At 62.5% G+C, this 23432-nt stretch overlaps 1 protein-coding gene and 1 long non-coding RNA gene across 2 annotated transcripts in view; both read left to right on the plus strand.

The window, feature by feature from the left end:
- LOC116791087 overlaps positions 1-23042 on the plus strand; it is a 32979-nt gene extending 9937 nt beyond the window's left edge. The window contains exons 15-19 of the mRNA XM_032696768.1: positions 3407-3562; positions 21843-21944; positions 22220-22322; positions 22590-22658; positions 22948-23042. Of these exons, the coding sequence (XP_032552659.1) occupies positions 3407-3562; positions 21843-21944; positions 22220-22322; positions 22590-22658; positions 22948-23042 (525 nt within the window). The remainder of the gene's footprint in view (positions 1-3406; positions 3563-21842; positions 21945-22219; positions 22323-22589; positions 22659-22947) is intronic.
- Positions 12258-13088, plus strand: LOC116790789. The gene is made up of 3 exons (XR_004358496.1): positions 12258-12310; positions 12698-12800; positions 13065-13088. It is a non-coding gene; the product is annotated as an uncharacterized LOC116790789 (long non-coding RNA).
- Positions 23043-23432: the final 390 nt, after the last annotated feature.

Genomic DNA, 23432 nt, shown 5'->3' on the forward strand with positions numbered 1-23432 from the left:
GGCACTGGGAATGCCGGAGCTGGCCCTGCCTGTGGAGCGCAGGGCTGGGCCGTGTTCTCCGGCCTGTCCCGCAGCCCCTCAGCTCTGATCCTGCTCACTCTTTGCCAGATCCAGGACAGGACCAGACACAAGAACAGGACCGTGCCCGTGGCCGCTTCCGCAGGGCAGCACAGGTACCTGCAGCCACGGCCTCCTGGGCTGGGCCTGCTGTCCCTGCTCAGCCTGGCACCGCTGTCAGAGCTCACCAGGACACATCCCTCTCTTCCCTGCTCTCCGTTCTTCTGCAGGCCTTTCTGAAATTCTTGGGCATTCGGCGCAAAAGGACCACAACCAGACCGACTGAGGTCATGGCACAGCCTGACCCCAGCCCGACTGAGCTCGAGGCAGACCCTGATGTCACCACCGCACTGACTGAGGGCACAGGAAACTCTGATACCCCGACGATTGTTCACACGACCAAGTCTGACCCTGCTTTGACTGATGCTACAACAGACCCTGACACCCCATCCATCGATCGCACTGCAATCCCTGACATCCCGTTGAGCGATGAACCCACAAACTCTGGCGCTGCACCGCCCGATCTCACTGCGGAGGCCGACACTGCAATGACCGAGGGCACTGCAGACACTGACCTCGTGCCCAGGGAGAGTGTGAATTATGCTCCCACTCCAGATATTTTTGAGGTGAATGGTGTCTCCAGTCCAGAGCAAGTAAGCAGCCTGCGCCCAAGGCTCAAGCCACTCCAGGGGCTTGTGGCCCCTCAAGCCAGTTCCCCTGGGCCCTCTCAGCACAGTGTGGTGGGAAGGGAAGCACTTGTTGGGGAAGCTGGGCAAGTTGGCAGCTCTTCTCCCATGCCTTCTGCAGGTGCCAGCCTTCGTCAGGAACGTGCACCAGAGACTGACAGCCAACGCCACTCCAGAAGAGAAGCTACTGATGGAGTTTCTGAGGGTGACTGATGAACACCCTGCTGATGTTGTGTTCACCCTCCTGCGCTGTGCCCCATCGTGTGACAGGTACAGGGCCTCCCTGCCTTCGGGGTTCGGGGCTCACCAACCTTTAGAGCACATCACCCTGTCCATCCTGTCCCACATGGTCTGCCAGAGGGATGGAGAGTTCCAGGACCATCTGGCCCCTCTGTTTCCCAGCCCTGCCATGTCAGCCCCCATCCTGCTGCCATGGTCCCTCCCTGCTCCTCAAGGCACTTTGGCCAGTGCCCCCCTGACACAGAACTCTGGCCCCGCAGAGCTGCTGCAACCCTGTGGAAGACCATCGCCTCATCGGGAAGGACAGTGGCGAAGGTGCTGCCACAGCTGCTCCCCGTGATGGAGGACTGGCCACTGCACAGCACGTCCACCTCCGACGGGGACGAAACACATGTCTTTGCCCTGGCTGTGAGTTTCTGGAACTGGACTTTACTTGCCCACAGGTCGCTTCTCCAGCAGCTCTCCGTCCTCCCCGAGCAGAGCACTGCATCTCCCTGCCTAAGGCGCTGGGCTGGAAACCTGGCTTAGGGGCGGGTTCAGGGGCACCAGGCTGGGGGCTGCCCCTGCGTCTTCCCTGGCCTCTCCCTCCCACACCTGGGCTCTTTCACATGGACATCTGGGCACTGAGAGCTGTGTCCGGGTGCTTTATCTTTTGCAGGCAATCAGGGTGATTTGGGAGATCCTCCAGACGCTCCAGTGCCCAGAGCCATTGAAAAAGCATTCCCCCCGTCTCCTCGTGGATCTACTCTTCCAGATTTCCATCAGCCCAGAGCAGACTCCAGAGGAAGTTGACACCTTGTGGAGGGAATGTCAGAAGCAATACAACCTTCCAACAGACTCCAAGAGGTGCTCTGTCCCAGTCCTCCTGACCCTCTCATGCCCTTGGGGCTGCTCAGGGCTCCCAGCATGACCTGGGCTTTGCTCTGCACCCAGGTTTGCAGTGCTGACCCTGAAGGCTCTGCTTTGTCATCTCGAGTGTGAAGATGTTGTGCTTTCAATGGAACGCAAGCGCGGCTGGGACACACTCCTCAGTGCTGACACCCACCACAATGCAGTGGGTCTGCTGGCCAGGTGAGACCCCTTGTCCCCGCTGCCCCTGTCCTTTCTGCCTGTCCACGGGGCACCCCACACAGTGCCCGTGGTAGTGGGCCAGAGGGCCTTGTCACCCAGGGATGGCCGAGCAGAGTGGCAAAGGCTGGGAGAGGCGGGTGCACAGGAGGAGCCGCCTCCCAGAGCGCCCTCGTCCCCTCCCAACCTGGTGGGGAAAGACCAGGACTCTGTCAGTGACTCCCGGGAGAGGTTGGCCCACCCGGCTCAGGGCTGATGGTGCCTCTTTCCCCCGGGCAGGGAGATGCGCCGTGCCTCAAGCCCCTTGTATTACCCGATTGCCCTCTGCCTGCTGAGGCTGCTCACCAGGGAGAAGACCTCCTGGGAGCTCCCTGCCATGGCATTCCTTGTGGAGGTGAGCCTGATGGCGAGCGCTGCCGTGCTGACCTGCCTCCACCTCTCTGCCCTCTCGCAGCTGCAGCTGCCCGGGACGGTGCCGCGCCCTGCGCTGCTGCCTGGCCCAGCCCGGTGCGGGTCTGGGCTCCTGCCGGCCGGGCACCCCGTCACTGCTCCCTGCCTTTCAGGCCCTGGACTGCCCGGACATGACTGAATGGAGTCACAGCATCCTGGAGATCCTTTCCAGGCGCCTGTGGAGCCAGTGCACAGAGATGCATCGCCTGGTGCTGAGAGGCCTCGTGCTGCTGAGCAAGGCTCCTGGGATGGTGAGGAGGGGGCAATTGGCTGAAGCTGTGCCGACAGCCTGGGGCTGGGGAGCGCAATCGCTTGGGCTTGGCTGGGCCAAGGGGAGGTTTAGCTTGGGGAATAGGGAAAGGTTCTTCACTCACAGGGTGCTCTGGCACTGGAACAGGCCCCACTGGGAAGAGGTCACAGCCCCAAGGCTGCCAGAACTCAAGGACAACGCTCTCAGGGACACAACGGGATTGTTGGGCATGGTCCAGTGCAGGGCCAGGAGCTGGACTCAATGATCCTTGTGGGTCACTTCCAACTCGGGATATTCTAGGATTCCATGATTCGTGGCCTCACAGCACACCATTGTGTTCCACACAGGCTGACGGTGTGCGGAGCCTGACACCAAGCCTCGTGGAGCTACTGTGGTATACAGGGGGAGAGCTGGTGGGGATGGTCCTCTCTGTACTCATCAATCAAGTCCAGGACAGAGACATCCCAATCTCCACCCCCAATGCCCTGCGGCTGGCTGAGCTGCTCCCGCCACTCTTTGGCTACGTAAGGCTCTGTGCCCCCCACCCCAGGCGCTGGGTGCTGCCAGGAAACTGTGGCCTGTGGATTTGCAGGCTTGTGCCCCGGTGGGCCTGGAGCAGCCAGTGCTGAGGTCTTTTCTTCTTCCTTGCCATCAGGACAACATCCATGTGCAGCTGCTCTCCATTTACCTCTTCCAAAAGGTGATGGAGTTGGCAGTGGATAAGAGCAAACAACTCCTGAAGACACACGTCATCTACAGCCTGCTCCCACTTTTTTTCCACTGGCATCATGAGAACCAGGACGTGGCAGAAGTGAGAACTTGCAGAGTCTGGTGTCCCCGTGGCAGGGGGCTGGGCTGTCTCCTGCCCTGGCACCTCCAAGGCTCCAATCTCCTCCTGGCCTTCCTCCAGGGACATGGGGCCCGTGCCCTGGGCTGTGATGCCATGTCCCGGTCTCTGTTGCTCTGCAGGCCTGTCAGAAAGCGCTGCTTCGTGCAGCGGGGCTGCTGAAGAGGAGGGATCTGGTGAAGCTGCTGAAGACAGAGCAGCCTTGGAGGTTCGGCGAGTGCCTGGTAAGGACAACCCCAGAGCTGCAGTCCCCGATGCCCAGAGTGCGGGGCCGGCACTGTGCCCCTGCCCACTGCTGCAGCCGCCCGCGGGACAGCAGCCTGCGCCCCACCCGCTGCTGCCTTGCCCGGGGCGTGCGGGCTCCTCTGCAGGCTGCTCTGCGCCCGAGCCAGGGGGCCGCTGGAGCCCCGGCCCAGCTGGGCTGTGGGGCAGGGCGGCCCCGCGGCTGCCGGGGAGCAGCCAGCCCTCTGCTCCCTCCAAAGCCGGCCCCAGCGGCTGCTGCCCGGGCCTCAGGGCTCTGCGGGCAGGGGAGGCCAGTGCTGGGCGTAGGCAGCGCCCGGCCAAGGGGCAGAGCCCCAGCCAACCCTTCCCTCTGTGCCCTGCCGCTCTCTGCAGCTGGAAAACGACAAGAGAAGAGCAGTCGAGTACGCCTGCCAGGCCCTGCCGTACCTGGAGAGCCCACAGGAGCCCGTGCGAGAGGCGGCCCTCAGGTTCATTGGTGAGCCACAAGGTCCCTCCCCGCCCCGCTGCAGCTCGGCCCCAGCTCGGCTGCTGCAGCGGCAGCAGGATGCGGCCCAGGGATGTGCTGGGGAGCCCCGAGTGCCCTGGTGGCTGCTGCCGCCCTGTGCCAGCCCAGCCCTGGGGAGTCCCCAGGCGGGAAGGCCCCGGGCTCAGCCCTGCCAGGGCAGGAGGGCGTGTGGCCGGGCCGGCAGCACCGCCGGGGGGGAGCTGTGCCGCTGGGGCCCTGACAGCGTCTGTGTTCCCAGGGATCGCCGGGAGGTACATGAGGGGCCAGCGGGTAGAGCTGCAGGTCGCCATTAACGGTGAGTGAGGGCAGTGGGGCTGGTGAGGGGAGCACAGAGCCCTGGCAGGGAGCTGCAATCCTGCCCTGGCTGCGCAGGGCTCTGCTCCCTGCAGAGATGAGCAACGGCTTGGGCAGAGCAGAGACAGATTTCAGGGGCACGGGGGGGATTGGTGGCCAGCACCTCCTGGCTGATCCCGTTGGGCCCTGCTCCCTCCTGGCCATGGCAAGAGTTGGGTGGGATGGTCCTGGCAGGAGGGGCTTCTTGGCTCACCAGAGATCTGCTCTCTGACCTCGGCTTCCGTTCTTTTCTCTTCCAGTTATTGAAGACATGACTCCCGACAGCGCTGCTGTCAAAAGCCTGGCACTTCAAACCCAGGAAATCCTTAGAGCTGTCCAGAGACCTCAGTCTTCTCCAGGTTCCAGCAGTTTGAAGATCAGCTCCAGAATGCGCAGAACAGGGAGGCTCCTCTCTGGCACAGCTGCCGGAGGTCAGCGGAGAACTGATCCTGGGAACCCTGTCTGATGGGACCTCCTGAGCCTGCGCAACACACCCCTCTCTGCAACCAGTTCCTGTTACCCCAGCATGAGACTATGAAATTCCTCTCAGCATGCGCAGAGGCTCAGGAGGTTTTTTGGTGCTCGGTGTCCACAGGGAATCTGGGAAGAGGGAAAAAAGGGCCCTTGTGCTCCACAACACTTCCCAAAGGTGCAGTGGGCAAGGGAAAGTGCCCAAAAGGCCCTTGGCCTTGGGGGGATTCTGCTGGAGCCTCAGCACTTGCAGCAGAGTGCATGGCCAGAGCCTGGAGCTGTGGGGATCCCTGAGAAGCTGGTCCTGGGAGGTGGCCAGAAGCCCTGTGCCAGCCAGGAAGCAGCATCTGTGGCCTGCCCGTGTGTTGGTGTCGGGATTGCTGAGGGCTGGCAGGTGCCTCCTGAGCCGGCTCCGGTGGAGCTCCTTCAGGGCTGCGCCGCTGCCGGGCCGGTTGTCGGGGCTGGGGGAGAGCCTGAGGGGACGGGGCGCTGGGAGGCCCTGAAGGGCTGAGGTGCTGCGGAGGCCCTGCCGGGATGAGGGATTGGGAAGCACCAAGGGGAATGCGTGAGGGAGGGGGTGGCGGGAGACTGTGAGGGGACAGGCTGGGCAGAGGAGGCCCTGAGGGGACAGGGTGTGGGAAGGCCTGAGCAACTGGGGGGCAGAGGCCATAAGCAGCCCCCAGGCAGCCTCCCGGTTCCCTGCCAGCCGGCTGCTCTGGTGCTTGCCCGGGGCACCTCCCATGCCTGCAAAAGCAGGCCTGGAGGCCTGGGCAGGAGGGTGGGCACACCCCCAAGGGGACCAGGCTGACCTGGCTGGGGACAAGGAGGGCAAGGGGGCCCTGCCGGGACACGTCCCCTGGGTGCTGCTGGCCAGGGCCAGGGGCACAGGCAGGGCTGGGGGCCAGCTCGGGCCCCCGCGGCTGCCCAGCCCACAGGGCTGTGGCCCAGAGCCTGCTGAGCCAGAGCTCTGGGCCCGCAGAGCTGCTGCCAGCACGGGGAGGGCACAGGGCTCCTCGGGCAGGGCCGCGCAGTCTCTGCCGCCCAGCGGTTCCGTGCCACAGACAACAGCAGCAGGCTGTGCACAGGAGCAGCAGCAGCCACAACGCCTGGGCCTCCTCGCCCAGGCACCCACACCGGCCAGCATGCCAAAAGCGGGCATGCTGGGGGCACAATTGCACCGGCTTGGCCAAAGGCTTCAGGAAAAGGGGCCACGAGGCCTTTCTATTGACTGCCCAGCCTCACAGCAACACTTGGCAGCTTCAGGGGCAGCCTGTCCTCCTGACTGACTTCCATGGCCGTGCCTGAGGGCACACTCCCCTTCCACGCTCAGACGTCCCAAGGCAGCGGCGCTGGGGCCATCCTTAGAGACTGCCATGGCACAGGAGTTGCACCTGGTGTGCAGCTGCTCAACCTCTCCTCCAGGCAGTCACCTTAAAAACACAGGCATGGCCTTCTGAACGCCAAATGTAGGCCTTTCTGGAGTGGAAGGAAGAAGCAGCAGAAGCTGAAGCAAGGCCTCCTCTGGCTCAGGTTGCAGGATGGAGGGAAGTCAGCGCTGTGCTGTCTGCTGCAAAGATGGCCCAGTTCACAAGCTCAGCTTTTGCTGCTAGAGGATCCTACTTTGGACGTGCTGGAGACCATTCCCTACCAATGCACAGCCCCCCATCGCTCTTGCATCAAGTGTTCTGCACCCGCGGCAACACGTGTGCCCTGTGTCCATTGCGAGAGCAGCAACTGGCAGGAGACGTCTGCTGCCAGCACTTGTCTTGGCCACTCCTTCAGGAGGCTGGCACCTTAATCAGAGACACGGAACAGGTTTGCATCCCTGAGTTCTCCCTGTCCCCTTCACGTTCCCCAATGCCCTGGAGATCAGCTGGGAGTCGCAGACGACACACAGCAACCGGAGCTTTGAACATCAGACCGGGCAGCTTTATTTTGCACAATGCAAGAAAAAAAAGTCCAAAGAACACAAGGAAACTTGACAGGATGTCTGACCAATCTAATCTTCCTACAAACTCAGCAACCGAGGGGAGTTTTGTGCTGCAGCTCATCACTTGCCCAAAAAAAATCATTCCCCAAGGAGAAAGTGCTTCTGCTTCTGACAGCTGCCGAGCACGGCCACCAATTGCTCCAGCTGCCGCTCCCAACAGCCCCCTGCAAGAGCGCAGACATCAGTGGCCCGTTGGCTTTGGCTGCCCTGTGGGCACAGAAGTGCCCCGGGGACACAACTGTGTGGGGTAGGAGAGGGGCACCAGCCCTGCCAGGACTGGGGGCGGTGGCAGGTCTCCTTGGGCGAGGACTTGCAGAGCTGCTGATTTTGGTGCAGCCCCAGGCAATGGGGTGGCAGCAGCATTGGTGTCCTCGCCCCCACGTTCCTTCTGCGTGTCACAGCCCCGTGTTTGGGAGGGCCACCAGCCGGCACTTCTCCCAAGGAGCCCGTGCCAGCAGGGGAGGGTTTGCTTAGTTTTTCAGCTGTGCCTAAAGTTCATGTCCAGCTGTCTTAGATACTTTGCAGAACGGACTCCTTCCCACCTGGGGCACGTTGGCCAGGCTAGGGGAGTCCCCAGGGCACGGGGCAGGGTGTCACAGGGCCCTTTGTGACACATGAGGACATAGTACTGGTGGGGAGGTGGCCACGCCTCAGTGCTCCTCGGAGGCGTGCGACGGGACGGACGGGACCGAGCGGTGCTGTGCGGAGCCCCCGTGCAGCCACCTCCTTCCCTTCTGACCGGAGCGTTTTGGTGGATTTTCTGTGCTGTGAGCGTCCTCGAGGCCAGACCGCGGACTCGGTGACACGGAGCTTTGCGAGGTGTCCCCAATCCCTGTGGCAGCTGCCCTCGAGGCCGCACTGCAGCACTTGATAACCCCTAGCGTTTGCTAGGCTTTTCTGTCTTTCAGGTGTCCTTGAGCCCAGCCTGCAGGACTTGCTGACCCATACCGTTTGTTAGGCTTTTCTCTCTTCAGGTGCCCTCGAGGCCGGACCGCAGGATTGGGGACCCGGAAATTTTCCGGAGTCTCCAATCCCTGCGGTAGGTGGCCTCGAGGGCAGCCTGCCAGACTTGGTCACCCGGAGATCTTCCGAGGTGTCTCTCTCTTGCAGGTGCCTTCAAGACCAGACTGCAGGATGGCGGGAAGACGCCTGAGCCTGCTCAGGCCCTTTCGGAAGAAGAAGAAGGAAGGCCCTGGACTGCCCCATTCCAGCACCCAGAAGATGGAGCAGTCCCAGCCCCTGCAGGAAGGTGAGTGGCACAGCTGGGCCACAGGCTGGTGGCTGCAGCCGGCTCTGCCTCATCCCACCCCGTCCCCTCTGGACATGGCCAGGGAAAGGGAGGGGGAAAGAGGCCCGGGACTGTTCCCCCGGCAGCTCCAGGCACTGGGAATGCCGGAGCTGGCCCTGCCTGTGGAGCGCAGGGCTGGGCCGTGTTCTCCGGCCTGTCCCGCAGCCCCTCAGCTCTGATCCTGCTCACTCTTTGCCAGATCCAGGACAGGACCAGACACAAGAACAGGACCGTGCCCGTGGCCGCTTCCGCAGGGCAGCACAGGTACCTGCAGCCACGGCCTCCTGGGCTGGGCCTGCTGTCCCTGCTCAGCCTGGCACCGCTGTCAGAGCTCACCAGGACACATCCCTCTCTTCCCTGCTCTCCGTTCTTCTGCAGGCCTTTCTGAAATTCTTGGGCATTCGGCGCAAAAGGACCACAACCAGACCGACTGAGGTCATGGCACAGCCTGACCCCAGCCCGACTGAGCTCGAGGCAGACCCTGATGTCACCACCGCACTGACTGAGGGCACAGGAAACTCTGATACCCGACGATTGTTCACACGACCAAGTCTGACCCTGCTTTGACTGATGCTACAACAGACCCTGACACCCCATCCATCGATTGCACTGCAATCCCTGACATCCTGTTGAGCGATGAACCCACAAACTCTGGCCCTGCACCGCCCATCTCACTGCGGAGGCCGACACTGCAATGACCGAGGGCACTGCAGACACTGACCTCGTGCCCAGGGAGAGTGTGAATTATGCTCCCACTCCAGATATTTTTGAGGTGAATGGTGTCTCCAGTCCAGAGCAAGTAAGCAGCCTGCGCCCAAGGCTCAAACCACTCCAGGGGCTTGTGGCCCCTCAAGCCAGTTCCCCTGGGCCCTCTGCACAGTGTGGTGGGAAGGGAAGCACTTGTTAGGGAAGCTGGGCAAGTTGGCAGCTCTTCTCCCACGCCTCCTGCAGGTGCCAGCCTTCGTCAGGAACGTGCACCAGAGACTGACAGCCACGCCACTCCAGAAGAGAGAAGCTACTGATGGAGTTTCTGAGGGTGACTGATGAACACCTGATGATGTTGTGTTCACCCTCCTGCGCTGTGCCCCATCGTGTGACAGGTACAGGGCCTCCCTGCCTTCGGGGTTCGGGGCTCACCAGCCTTTAGAGCAAATCACCGTGTCCATCCTGTCCCACATGGTCTGCCAGAGGTGGAGAGTTCCAGGACCATCTGGCCCTCTGTTTCCAGCCCTGCCATGTCAGCCCCCATCCTGCTGCCATGGTCCCTCCCTGCTCCTCAAGGCACTTTGGCCAGTGCCCCCCTGACACAGAACTCTGGCCCCCAGAGCTGCTGCAACCTGTGGAAGACCATCGCCTCATCGGGAAGGACAGTGGCGAAGGTGCTGCCACAGCTGCTCCCCGTGATGGAGGACTGGCCACTGCACAGCACGTCCACCTCCGACGGGACAAAACACATGTCTTTGCCCTGGCTGTGAGTTTCTGGAACTGGACTTTACTTGCCCACAGGTCGCTTCTCCAGCAGCTCTCCATCCTCCCCGACCAGAGCACTGCATCTCCTGCCTAAGGCGCTGGGCTGGAAACCTGGCTTAGGGGCGGTTCAGGGGCACCAGGCTGGGGGCTGCCCCTGTGTCTTCCCTGGCCTCTCCCTCCCACACCTGGCTCTTTCACATGGACATCTGGGCACTGAGAGCTGTGTCCAGATGGTTTATCTTTTGCAGGCAATCAGGGTGATTTGGGAGATCCTCCAGGCGCTCCAGTGCCCAGAGCCATTGAAAAAGCATTCCCCCCGTCTCCTCGTGGATCTGCTCTTCCAGATTTCCATCAGCCCAGAGCAGACTCCAGAGGAAGTTGACACCTTGTGGAGGGAATGTCAGAAGCAATACAACCTTCCAACAGACTCCAAGAGGTGCTCTGTCCCAGTCCTCCTGACCCTCTCATGCCCTTGGGGCTGCTCAGGGCTCCCAGCATGACTGGGCTTTGTTCGCACCCAGGTTTGCAGTGCTGACCCTGAAGGCTCTGCTTTGTCATCTCGAGTGTGAAGATGTTGTGCTTTCAATGGAACGGAAGCGCGGCTGGGACACACTCCTCAGTGCTGACACCCACCACAATGCAGTGGGTCTGCTGGCCAGGTGAGACCCCCTTGTCCCCCTGCCCCTGTCCTTTCTGCCTGTGCACGGGGCACCCCACACAGTGCCCGTGGTCGTGGGCCAGAGGGCCTTGTCACCCAGGGATGGCCGAGCAGAGTGGCAAAGGCTGGGAGAGGCGGGTGCACAGGAGGAGCCGCCTCCCAGAGCGCCCTCGTCCCCTCCCAAACTGGTGGGGAAAGACCAGGACTCTGTCAGTGACTCCCGGGAGAGGTTGGCCCACCCGGCTCAGGGTGATGGTGCCTCTTTCCCCCGGGCAGGGATGCGCCGTGCCTCAAGCCCCTTGTATTACCCGATTGCCCTCTGCCTGCTGAGGCTGCTCACCAGGGAGAAGACCTCCTGGGAGCTCCTGCCATGGCATTCCTTGTGGAGGTGAGCCTGATGGCGAGCGCTGCCGTGCTGACCTGCCTCCACCTCTCTGCCCTCTCGCAGCCGCAGCTGCCCGGGATGGTGCCGCGCCCTGCGCTGCTGCCTGGGCCCAGCCCGGTGCGGGTCTGGGCTCCTGCCGGCCGGGCACCCCGTCACTGCTCCCTGCCTTTCAGGCCCTGGACTGCCCGGACATGACTGAATGGAGTGACATCGTCCTGGAGATCTCTCCAGGCGCCTCTGGAGCCAGTGCACAGAGATGCATCGCCTGGTGCTGAGAGGCCTCGTGCTGCTGAGCAAGGCTCCTGGGAGGTGAGGAGGGGGCAATTGGCTGAAGCTGTGCCGGCAGCCTGGGGCTGGGGAGCAATCGCTTGGGCTTGGCTGGGCCAAGGGGAGGCTTAGCTTGGGGAATAGGGAAAGGTTCTTCACTCACAGGGTGCTCTGGCACTGGAACAGGCCCCACTGGGAAGAGGTCACAGCCCCAAGGCTGCCAGAGCTCAAGGACAACACTCTCAGGGACACAACGGGATTGTTGGGCATGTCCAGTGCAGGGCCAGGAGCTGGACTCAATGATCCATTGGGTCACTTCCAACTCGGGATATTCTAGGATTCCATGATTCATGGCTTCACAGCACACCATTGTTTCCACACAGGCTGACGGTGTGCGGAGCCTGACACCAAGCCTCGTGGAGCTACTGTGGTATACAGGGGGAGAGCTGGTGGGGATGGTCCTCTCTGTACTCATCAATCAAGTCCAGGACAGAGACATCCCAATCTCCACCCCCAATGCCCTGCGGCTGGCTGAGCTGCTCCCGCCACTCTTTGGCTACGTAAGGCTCTGTGCCCCCCACCCCAGGCGCTGGGTGCTGCCAGGAAACTGTGGCCTGTGGATTTGCAGGCTTGTGTCCCGGTGGGCCTGGAGCAGCCAGTGCTGAGGTCTTTTCCTTCCTTGCCATCAGGACAACATCCATGTGCAGCTGCTCTCCATTTACCTCTTCCAAAAGGTGATGGAGTTGGCAGTGGATAAGAGTAAACAACTCCTGAAGACACACGTCATCTACAGCCTGCTCCCACTTTTTTCCACTGGCATCATGAGAACCAGGACGTGGCAGAAGTGAGAACTTGCAGAGTCTGGTGTCCCCGTGGCAGGGGCTGGGCTGTCTCCTGCCCTGGCACCTCCAAGGCTCCAATCTCCTCCTGGCCTTGCTCCAGGGACATGGGGCCCGTGCCCTGGGCTTGATGCCATGTCCCGGTCTCTGTTGCTCTGCAGGCCTCTCGGAAAGCGCTGCTTCGTGCAGCGGGGCTGCTGAAGAGGAGGGATCTGGTGAAGCTGCTGAAGACAGAGCAGCCTTGGAGGTTCGGCGAGTGCCTGGTAAGGACAACCCCAGAGCTGCAGTCCCCGATGCCCAGAGTGCGGGGCCGGCACTGTGCCCCTGCCCACTGCTGCAGCCGCCCGCGGGACAGCAGCCTGCGCCCCCCCGCTGCTGCCTTGCCTGGGGCGTGCGGGCTCCTCTGCAGGCTGCTCTGCGCCCGAGCCAGGGGGCCGCTGGAGCCCCGGCCCAGCTGGGCTGTGGGGCAGGGCGGCCCCGCGGCTGCCGGGAGCAGCCAGCCCTCTGCTCCCTCCAAAGCCGGCCCCAGCGGCTGCTGCCCGGGCCTCAGGGCTCTGCGGGCAGGGAGGCCAGTGCTGGCGCAGGCAGCGCCCGGCCAAGGGGCAGAGCCCCAGCCAACCCTTCGCTCTGTGCCCTGCCGCTCTCTGCAGCTGGAAAAGGATAAGAGAAGAGCAGTCGAGTACGCCTGCCAGGCCCTGCCGTACCTGGAGAGCCCACAGGAGCCCGTGCGAGAGGCGGCCCTCAGGTTCATTGGTGAGCCACAAGGTCCCTCCCCGCCCCGCTGCAGCTCGGCCCCAGCCCCGGCTGCTGCAGCGGCAGCAGGATGTGGCCCAGGGATGTGCTGGGGAGCCCCGAGTGCCCTGGCGCTGCTGCCCCCTGTGCCAGCCCAGCCCTGGGGAGTCCCCAGGCGGGAAGGCCCCGGGCTCAGCCCTGCCAGGGCAGGAGCGTGTGGCCGGGCCGGCAGCACCGCCGGGGGGAGCTGTGCCGCTGGGGCCCTGACAGCGTCTGTGTTCCCAGGGATCGCCGGGAGGTACATGAGGGCCAGCGGGTAGAGCTGCAGGTCGCCATTAACGGTGAGTGAGGGCATGGGGCTGGTGAGGGGAGCACAGAGCCCTGGGCAGGGAGCTGCAATCCTGCCCTGGCTGCGCAGGGCTCTGCTCCCTGCAGAGATGAGCAACGGCTTGGGCAGAGCAAGAGAGATTTCAGGGGCATGGGGGGGATTGGTGGCCAGCACCTCCTGGCTGATCCCGTTGGCCCTGCTCCCTCCTGGCCATGGCAAGAGTTGGGTGGGATGGTCCTGGCAGGAGGGGCTTCTTGGCTCACCAGATCTGCTCTCTGACCTCGGCTCCGTTCTTTTCTCTTCCAGTTATTGAAGACATGACTCCCGACAGCGCTGCTGTCAAAAGCCTGGCACTTCAAACCAGGAAATCCTTAGAGCTGTCCAGAGACCTCAGTCTTCTCCAGGTTCCAGCAGTTTGAAGATCAGCTCCAGAATGCGCAGAACAGGGAGGCTCCTCTCTGGCACAGCTGCCGGAGGTCAGCGGAGAACTGATCCTGGGAACCCTGTCTGATGGGACCTCCTGAGCCTGCGCAACACACCCCTCTCTGCAACCAGTTCCTGTTACCCCAGCATGAGACTATGAAATTCCTCTCAGCATGCGCAGAGGCTCAGGAGGTTTTTTTGGTGCTCGGCGTCCACAGGGAATCTGGGAAGAGGGAAAAAGGGCCCTTGTGCTCCACAACACTTGCCCAAAGGTGCAGTGGGCAAGGGAAAGTGCCCAAAAGGCCCTTGGCCTTGGGGGGTTCCGCTGGAGCCTCAACACTTGCAGCAGAGTGCATGGCCAGAGCCTGGAGCTGTGGGGATCCCTGAGAAGCTGGTCCTGAGAGGTGGCCACAGGCCCTGTGCCAGGCGGGAAGCAGCATCTGTGGCCTGCCCGTGTGTTGGTGTCGGGATTGCTGAGGGCTGGCAGGTGCCTCCTGAGCTGGCTCCTGTGGAGCTCCTTCAGGGCTGCGCTGCTGCCGGGCCGGTTGTCGGGGCTGGGGGAGAGCCTGAGGGGACGGGGTGCTGGGAGGCCCTGAAGGGCTGAGGTGCTGCGGAGGCCCTGCCCGGATGAGGGATTGGGAAGCACCAAGGGGAATGCGTGAGGGAGGGGTGGCGGGAGACTGTGAGGGGACAGGCTGGGCAGAGGAGGCCCTGAGGGGACAGGGTGTGGGAAGGCCTGAGCAACTGGGGGGCAGAGGCCATAAGCAGCCCCCAGGCAGCCTCCCGGTTCCCTGCCAGCCGGCTGCTCTGGCGCTTGCCCGGGGCATCTCCCATGCCTGCAAAAGAAGGCCTGGAGGCCTGGGCAGGAGGGTGGGCACACCCCCAAGGGGACCAGGCTGGCCTGGCTGGGGTCAAGGAGGGCAAGGGGGCCCTGCCGGGGCACGTCCCCTGGGTGCTGCTGGCCAGGGCAGGGGCACAGGCAGGGCTGGGGCTGGAAGAGCCAGAGCTCTGGGCCCGCGAGCTGCTGCCAACACTGGGAGGGTGGGGGGGGCTCCTCGGGCAGGGCCACGCAGTCTCTGCTGCCCAAGCGGTTCCATGCCACAGACAACAGCAGCAGGCTGTGCACAGGAGCAGCAGCAGCCACAACGCCTGGGCCTCCTCGCCCAGGCACCCACACCGGCCAGCATGCCAAAAGCGGGCATGCTGGGGGCACAATTGCACCGGCTTTGGCCAAAGGCTTCAGGAAAAGGGGCCACGAGGCCTTTCTATTGACTGCCCAGCCTCACAGCAACACTTGGCAGCTTCAGGGGCAGCCTGTCCTCCTGACTGACTTCCATGGCCGTGCCTGAGGGCACACTCCCCTTCCACGCTCAGGTCCCAAGGCAGCGGTGCTGGGGCCATCCTTAGAGACTGCCATGGCACAGGAGCTGCACCTGGGGTGCAGCTGCTCAACCTCTCCTCCAGGCAGGCACCTTAAAAACACAGGCATGGCCTTCTGAACGCCAAATGTAGGCCTTTCTGGAGTGGGAAGACAGCAGAAGCTGAAGCAAGGCCTCCTCTGGCTCAGGCTGCAGGATGGAGGGAAGTCAGCACTGTGCTGTCTGCTGCAAAGATGGCCCAGTTCACAAGCTCAGCTTTTGCTGCTAGAGGATCCTACTTTGGACGTGCTGGAGACCATTCCCTACCAATGCACGGCCCCCCATCGCTCTTGCATCAAGTGTTCTGCACCCGCGGCAACACGTGTGCCCTGTGTCCATGCGAGAGCAGCAACTGGCAGGAGACGTCTGCTGCCAGCACTTGTCTTGGCCGCTCCTTCAGGAGGCTGGCACCTTAATCAGAGACACGGAACAGGTTTGTATCCCTGAGTTCTCCCTGTCCCCTTCATTTTCCCCAATGCCCTGGAGATCAACTGGGAGTCGCAGACGGACACACAGCAACCGGAGCTTTGAACATCAGACCGGGCAGCTTTTATTTTGCACAATGCAAGAAAAAAGTCCAAAGAACACAAGGAAACTTGACAGGATGTCTGACCAATCTAATCTTCCTACAAAACTCAGCAACCGAGGGGAGTTTTTGTGCTGCAGCTCATCACTTGCCCGAAAAAAAATTCACCAAAGGAGAAGTGCTTCTGCCTTCTGACAGCTGCCGAGCACGGCCACCAATTGCTCCAGCTGCCGCTCCCAACAGCCCCCTGCAAGAGCGCAGACATCAGTGCCCGTTGGCTTTGGCTGCCCTGTGGCACAGAAGTGCCCCGGGGACACAACTGTGTGGGGCAGGAGAGGGGCACCAGCCCTGCCAGGACTGGGGGCGGTGGTAGGTCTCCTTGGGCGAGGACTTGCAGAGCTGCTGATTTTGGTGCAGCCCCAGGCAATGGGGTGGCAGCAGCATTGGTGCCCTCACCCCCACGTTCCTTCTGCGTGTCACAGCCCCATGTTTGGCAGGGCCACCAGCCGGCACTTCTCCCAAGGAGCCCGTGCCAGCAGGGGAGGGTTTGCTTAGTTTTTCAGCTGTGCCTAAAGTTCATGTCCAGCTGTCTTAGATACTTTGCAGAACGGACTCCTTCCCACCTGGGGCACGTTGGCCAGGCTGGGGGAGTCCCCAGGGCACGGGGCAGGGTGTCACAGGGCCCTTTGTGACACGGTGGGATGGCACAGGGCAGGGTGTCACAGGGCCCTTTGTGACACATGAGGACATAGTACTGGTAGGGAGGTGGCCACGCCTCAGTGCTCCTCGGAGCGTGCGACGGGACGGACGGGACCGAGCGGTGCTGTGCGGAGCCCCCGTGCAGCCACCTCCTTCCCTTCTGACCGGAGCGTTTTGGTGGATTTTCTGTGCTGTGAGCGTCCTCGAGGCCAGACCGCGGGACTCGGTGACACGGAGCTTTTGCGAGGTGTCCCCAATCCCTGCGGCAGCTGCCCTCGAGGCCGCACTGCAGCACTTGATAACCACACACTGTTTTGTAGGCTTTCTCTCATTCAGGTGCCCTCGAGGCCAGACCACAGGATTGGTGACCCGGGAATTTTCCGAGGCGTCTCCAGTCCCTGTGGCAGGTGCCCTTGAGGCCATTCTCTGGGACTCTGTGCCCCAGAGCTTTTCTCTTGCGTCTCCATTCCCTGCAGCAGGTGCCCTCGAGGCCCGACTGTAGGATGGCAGAGAGACGCTTCAGCCTGTGTAGGTTTCTCAGGAGGAAGAAAAAGAAGGAAGGCCCTGAGACTACCCCTGCACAGCAGCCTGAGGAGGCAGAGCAGTCTCAGCCCCTGCAGGAGGGTGAGTGGCAGAGCTGAGCCACAGGGCCTGTGGCTGCTGCCAGATGGGGCTCTTCCCATCCCATCCCCTGTAGACATGGCCAGGGAAACGGAGGGGGGGAAGAGGGCCCAGGGCCAATCCCCCAGCAGCTCCAGGCACTGGCCCTGCCTGTGGAGCGCAGGGCTGGGCCGTGTTCTCTGGCCTGTCCCGCAGCCCCTCAGCTCTGACTGCGCTCACTCTTTGCCAGATCCAGGACGGGACCGGACACAAGAACAGGACCGCGCCCTGGACGCTTCCTCAGGGCAGCACAGGTACCTGCAGCCACGGCCTCCTGGGCTGGGCCTGCTGTCCCTGCTCAGCCTGGCACCGCTGTCAGAGCTCACCATGGCACATCCCTCTCTTCCCTGCTCTCCGTTCTCCTGCAGGCTTGTCTGACATCCCTGACCATTCGGCGTAGAAAGACCAGGATCACACCAGCTGAGGTCCTGGCACAGCCTGACCCCACGCCGAGTGAGCTCAAGGCACACCCTGATGTTGGCACCGCGTCGAGTGATGGCACAGCAAACTGTGACAGTGCGGTGACCGAGGATGGGACAAACTCCAACACCGCCCTGCCTGAGCTCAGCACAGAGGCTGACGGGGCAACGACTGAGGGCATGGCAGACACTGAGAGCACACCTGTTCAGCGCCTGCCCGATGCTCCCAGTCTGGACGTTCTTGGGGACGGAGCTGTCTCTGCTCAAGTAAGCAGCCTGTGGCAGGGATTGTGTGGGCCCTCAAGCCGGGTCTGCTGGGCCCCCTCAGCCTTTGAGGCCAGCACAGTGTGGCGGGAAGGGAAGCACTTCTCAGGGGACAGTGGGCAAGTTACTCCTTCTGGTTGCCCTCCACGTGCATCCTCCAGGCCAGAGAGGGGGACTTGGTGAACTGGAGCTCTTCCAAGGCATCCTAGTCCTTGTGGCAGGTGCCCTCGAGGCCAGACCATGGGACTTGATGGGCCGGAGAGTTCCCAAGTCTTCTGTTGCAGGAGCCTTCAAGGCACAAATGCAGGACTTGGTGACCCAGAGCTTTTCCATGCCATGTCTCCTGCAGGAAGCCATGGAGCCAGACAGAGGAATGGAGCAGAGACCTCCCAGCATTCCCAAGCAGGCCTGGGTGAAGGATGAGGAGGAAGGCCCTGGGCCTGCCCCATCCCAGCAGCCTGAGGAGGCAGAACAGTCTCAGCCCCTGCAGGAGGGTGAGTGGCAGAGCTGGGCCACAGGGCTGGTGGCTGCAGCCATATGGCCCTCTTCCTATCCCATCCCTTGTGGACATGACCAGGGAAAGGGAGAGGGTAGGAAGGACCGAGACTGTTCCCCTGGCAGCTCCAGGCACTGGCCATCCCGGGGCTGGCCCTGCCTGTGGAGCGCAGGGCTGGGCCGTGTTCTCCGGCCTGTCCCGCAGCCCCTCAGCTCTGACCGCGCTCACTCTTTGCCAGATCCAGGACGGGACCGGACACAAGAACAGGACCGTGCCCGTGGCCGCTTCCGCAGGGCAGCACAGGTACCTGCAGCCACGGCCTCCTGGGCTGGGCCTGCTGTCCCTGCTCAGCCTGGCACCGCTGTCAGAGCTCACCATGGCACATCCCTCTTCCCTGCTCTCCGTTCTTCTGCAGGCCTTTCTGACACTATTGGGTATTCGGCGTAGAAAGACCAGGACCTCACCAGCTGAGGTCATAGCACAGCCTGACCCCACGCAGAGACCTCCCAGCGTGCCCCAGGTGGCCCGGGTGAAGGAGGAGGATGAGGAGGAAGGCCCTGGAGTGGCCCCAGCACAGCAACCTGAAGAGGTGGAGCAGTCTCAGCCCTTGCAGGAGGGTGAGTGGCAGAGCTGGGCCACAGGGCTGGTGGCTGCAGCCAGATGGGCCTCATCCCATCATTCCCTGTGGACATGGCCGGGGAAAGGGAGGGGGAAGAGGGCCCAGGGCCGATCCCCCGGCAGCTCCAGGCACTGGGAATGCCAAGGCTGGCCCTGCCTGTGGAGCACAGGGCTGGGGTGTGTTCTCTGGCATCTCCTGCAGCCCCTCAGCTCTGACTGTGCTCACTCTTTGCCACATCCAGGCCAGGACAGTGGTGCAGACACCAACAGCAGGTCTGCTCAGAGCGGGAAAGATGGTCCCTCTCTGGATGTTCCTGAGGAGAACGGTGTCTCTGATGCAAAGCAAGTAAGCAGCCTGTGGCCAGGGCTCAAGTCCCCAGGGATGGTGTGGCCCCTCTAGCCAGCTCCCCTGGGCCCTCTCAGCCTTTGAGGCCAGCACAGTGTGGTGGGAAGGGAAGCACTTGTCAGGGAAGCTGGGCAAGTTGGCAGCTTTTCCCCCATGCCTCCTGCAGGTGCCAGCCTTCGTCAGGAACGTGCACCAGAGACTGACAGCCAACGCCACTCCAGAAGAGAAGCTACTGATGGAGTTTCTGAGGGTGACTGATGAACACCCTGATGATGCTGTGGTGACCCTCCTGCGCTGTGCCCCATCGTGTGACAGGTACAGGGCCTCTCTGCCTTCGGGACTCGGGGCTCACCAGCCTTTAGAGCAAATCACCGTGTCCATCCTGTCCCACATGGTCTGCCAGAGGGATGGAGAGTTCCAGGACCATCTGGCCCCTCTGTTTCCCAGCCCTGCCATGTCAGCCCCCTCCTGCTGCCATGGTCCCTCCCTGCTCCTCAAGGCACTTTGGCCAGTGCCCCCTGACACAGAACTCTGGCCCCGCAGAGCTGCTGCCATCATGTGGAGGACCATCACCTCACCAGGAAGGACAGTGGTGAAGGTGCTGCCACAGCTGCTCTCCGTGATGGAGGACTGGCCACTGCACAGCACGTCCACCTCCGACGGGGACGAAACGGATGTCTTTGCCCTGGCTGTGAGTTCATGGGAAGGGCTTTTGCTCACCCCCAGGTCACCTCTCCGGTGGCTCTCCATCCTCCCCCAGCACTGCATCTCCCTGCCTCAGGCACTGGGCTGGAAACATAGGTTAGGGGCAGGTTCAGGGGCACCAGGCCACGTGCTCCCCCTGCATCCTCCCTGGCGTCTCCCTCCCACGCTCGGCCCTGCCACATGGACATCTGGGCACTGAGAGCTGTGTCCAGATGGTTTATCTTTTGCAGGCAACCAGGGTGATCTGGGAGACTCTGCAGTTGTTCCAGTTCCCAGAGTCATTGACAGAGTACTCCCCCTGTCTCCTCGTGGCTCTGCTCTTCCAAGTTCTCATCAGCACAGAGCAGACGCCAGAGGAGGTCGACACCTTCTGGAGGGGATGCCGGCAGCAACACAACCTTCCCACCCAGCCAACAGTGCTCATCCCAGTCCTCCTCTACCTTCTGTGCCCTCGGGGCTGGCTCAGGGTTCCCAGCATGACCTGGGCTTTGCTCTGCACCCAGGTTTGCAGTGCTGACAATGAAGCTCTGCTTTGCCATCTGGGAGTGTGAGGAAGTTGTGGTTTCAAATGGAACGCAAGCGCGCTGGGACACAGCTCCTCAGTGCTGACACCCACCACAATGCAGTGGGTCTGCTGGCCAGGTGAGACCCCCTTGTCCCCGCTGCCCCTGTCCTTTCTGCCTGTCACGGGGCACCCCACACAGTGCCCGTGGTCGTGGGCCAGGGGGCTTGTCACCCAGGGATGGCCGAGCAGAGTGGCAAAGGCTGGGAGAGGCGGGTGCACAGGAGGAGCCGCCTCCTAAAGTGCCCTTGTCCTGGGGAAAGACCAGGCCTCTGTGAGTCCATCCCAGGAGAGGTTGGCCCACCCGGCTCAGGGTCAATGGGTTCCTTTTTCCCCCTGGCAGGGAGATGCGCCAGTGTCTCCAGCCCCTTGTGTTCCTGCCATCACACTCCACCTGCTGGAGCTGCTGAGCAGGGAGGAGCCCCACTTGGAGCTCCTCACCATGGCATTCCTTGTGGAGGTGAGCTGATGGCGAGCGCTGCCTGGCTGAGCGGCCTCCACCTCTCTGGCCTCTTGGAGGCCCAGCCCTGTGTGAGTCTGGGCTCCTGCCAGCCAGGCACCCCATCACTGCTGCGTGCCTTTCAGGTCCTGGACTGCCTGGATATGAGTGACTGGGGAGGCAGCATTCTGCAGAGCCTTTCAAGGCACCTCGGGAGTGAGTGCCCAGAGATGCGTCGCCTGGCGCTCCGAGGCCATCCTGGTGCTCACCCAGGATCCCTGTGATGGTGAGAAGGGGCAGTTGGGCTGAAGCCGTGCTGGAACCCTGGGCTCAGGAACGCAGTCGCTTGGGCTTGGCTGGGCTTCGGGAGCTGTGGCCGCTGCACCCAGCTCTGCTGCCTCCCCGCTCAGCTGCCCGGTCCCTCGGCACAGGCCTTTGGCCTCTGGGCCCCGCGGCAGCACGTGGGGCTGCCCCCACCAGAGCGGGGTTGGGGCTGCAGCCATTCATGGCTTCACAGCACAGCACTGTGTTCCTCACAGGCTGATGGTGTGCAGAGCCTGACAGAAAGCTCCTGGAGCTACTGTGGGATGCAGATGGAGAGCTGGTGGGGATGGCCCTCTCTGTACTCATCAATCAAGTCCAGGACAGAGACATCCAATCTCCACCCCCACTGCCCTGGAACTGGCTGAGGCACTCCAGACACTCTTTGGCCACGTAAGGCTCTGTGCCCCCCACCCCAGGCGCTGGGTGCTGCCAGGAAACTGTGGCCTGTGGATTGCAGGCTTGTGCCCCGGTGGGCCTTGAGCAGCCGGTGCTGAGGTCTTTTCCTCTTCCTTGCCATCAGGACAACATCCACGTGCAGCTTGCTCTCCATTCACCTCTTCCGAAAGGTGTTGAAGTTGGTAGTGGAGGAGGGAAAACAACCCCTGGCGGACGCACGTGATCCAGAGCCTGCTGCCACTCTTCTTCCTCTCGCACGATGAGAACGAGCACCTGGCAGACGTGAGGACTTTCTGGACTCTGGTGTCCCCATGAGAGGGGGCCGGGCTGCCTCTGCCCTGGCACCTCCCGGGCTCCAGCCTCCTCCTGATCTTGGTGTGGGGACAAGGGTCCTGTGCCCTGGGCTGCAGTACCATGTTCTGGTCTCTGTTGCTCTGCAGGCCTCTCGGGGAGCACTGCTTCGTGCACTCAGGTTCCTGAAGAGAAGGGATCTCAAGAACCTGCTGGAGGCAGACAAGCCCTGGTGTTTCTTTGACTGCCTGGTAAGGATGGCAGGAAGGCCCAGCCCCAGGCTAGTCCAGCCCCCAGCCCCCGATGTCCAGAGTTCGGGGCCGGCACTGTGCCCCTGCCCACTGCTGCAGCGCCCGCGGGACAGCAGCCTGCGCCCCACCCTGCTGCCTTGCCTGGGCCGTGCGGGCTCCTCTGCAGGCTGCTCTGCCCCCGAGCCAGGGGAGACCAGTGCTGGGCGCAGGCAGTGCCCGGCCAAGGGGCAGAGTCCCAGCCAACCCTTCCCTCTGTGCCCTGCCGCTCTCTGCAGCTGGAAAGCGAGAAGAAACGAGTGGTGGAGTTCATGTGGCAGGCCCTGCCATTCCTGGAGAGCCCACAGGAGCCCCTGCAAGAGTTGGCCCTCAGGTTCATTGGTGAGCCACAAGGTCCCTCCCCGCCCGCTGCAGCTCGGCCCCAGCCCCGGCTGCTGCAGCGGCAGCAGGATGCGGCCCAGGGATGTGCTGGGGAGCCCCGAGTGCCCTGGCGGCTGCTGCGCCCTGTGCCAGCCCAGCCCTGGGGAGTCCCCAGGCAGGAAGGCCCCGGGCTCAGCCCTGCCAGGGCAGGAGGGCGTGTGGCCGGGCCGGCAGTGCCGCCGGGGGGGAACTGTGCCGCTGGGGCCCTGACAGCGTCTGTGTTCCCAGGGATCGCCGGGAGGTACCTCAGGAAGGGGCAGGAGGAGGACGAGCTCATCACAGAGGTCATCACTGACAGTGAGTGCGGGCAGTGGGCTGTCAGCAGGGGCGGGGGACCACAGAGCCTGGGCAGGGAATTGCAATCCTGCCCCAACTGTGGGGGCCTCTGCTCCCTGTGCATGGACAGAGCAGAGAGAGATTCCAGGGGCACGGGGGGATTGGTGGCCAGCACCATCTGGCTGATCACATTGGACCTTGCTCCCTCCTGGCCATGGCAAGAGCTGGGTGGGATGGCCCTGCCAGGAGGGCCTCCTCGGGTCCCTGCAAATGCTGGCTCTCATCTTGGCTCCGGTCTTTTCTCTTCCAGCCCTTCAAGGCATGACTGCTGACAGCCCTGCCATCTCAAGGCTGGCAGCTAAAACCTTGAAAATCATCAAGGGTGTCCAGAAATCTAAACCTTAACGACACCGAAATCTAAATCCACCAGATTCCGGTAGCCTCCATTCCTCTCTGTTCCAGCCCTGAGAGGAATGACCGATGACCTCAGGCTCGCCATCACAGGCCTGGCCATTCCAAACTGTACATGCTAAGAGCTGTACAAAGAGCTCCCTGCTCCAGACTCCAGCAGCAACAAGACTGGCTCTGGAGAGGAAAATGCCGCTTTTCTGCAAGGACGGCCTTTTACACCAGCATGGGAATATCAAATACATCTAGACATCTTAGGAAACACAGAGGCCCAGCAAGTTTTTTTTAGTGCATGGTGTCCACGGAGGGGAAGAGGGGAAAAGGGCCCTTGTGCTCAGACCAGGTGTGCAGTGGGCAAGGGAGAGTGCCCAAAAGGCCCTTGGCCTT

This window comes from Chiroxiphia lanceolata, chromosome 9 (assembly GCF_009829145.1).
Source record: "Chiroxiphia lanceolata isolate bChiLan1 chromosome 9, bChiLan1.pri, whole genome shotgun sequence".
In the NCBI taxonomy this organism is placed as follows: Eukaryota; Metazoa; Chordata; class Aves; order Passeriformes; family Pipridae; genus Chiroxiphia; species Chiroxiphia lanceolata.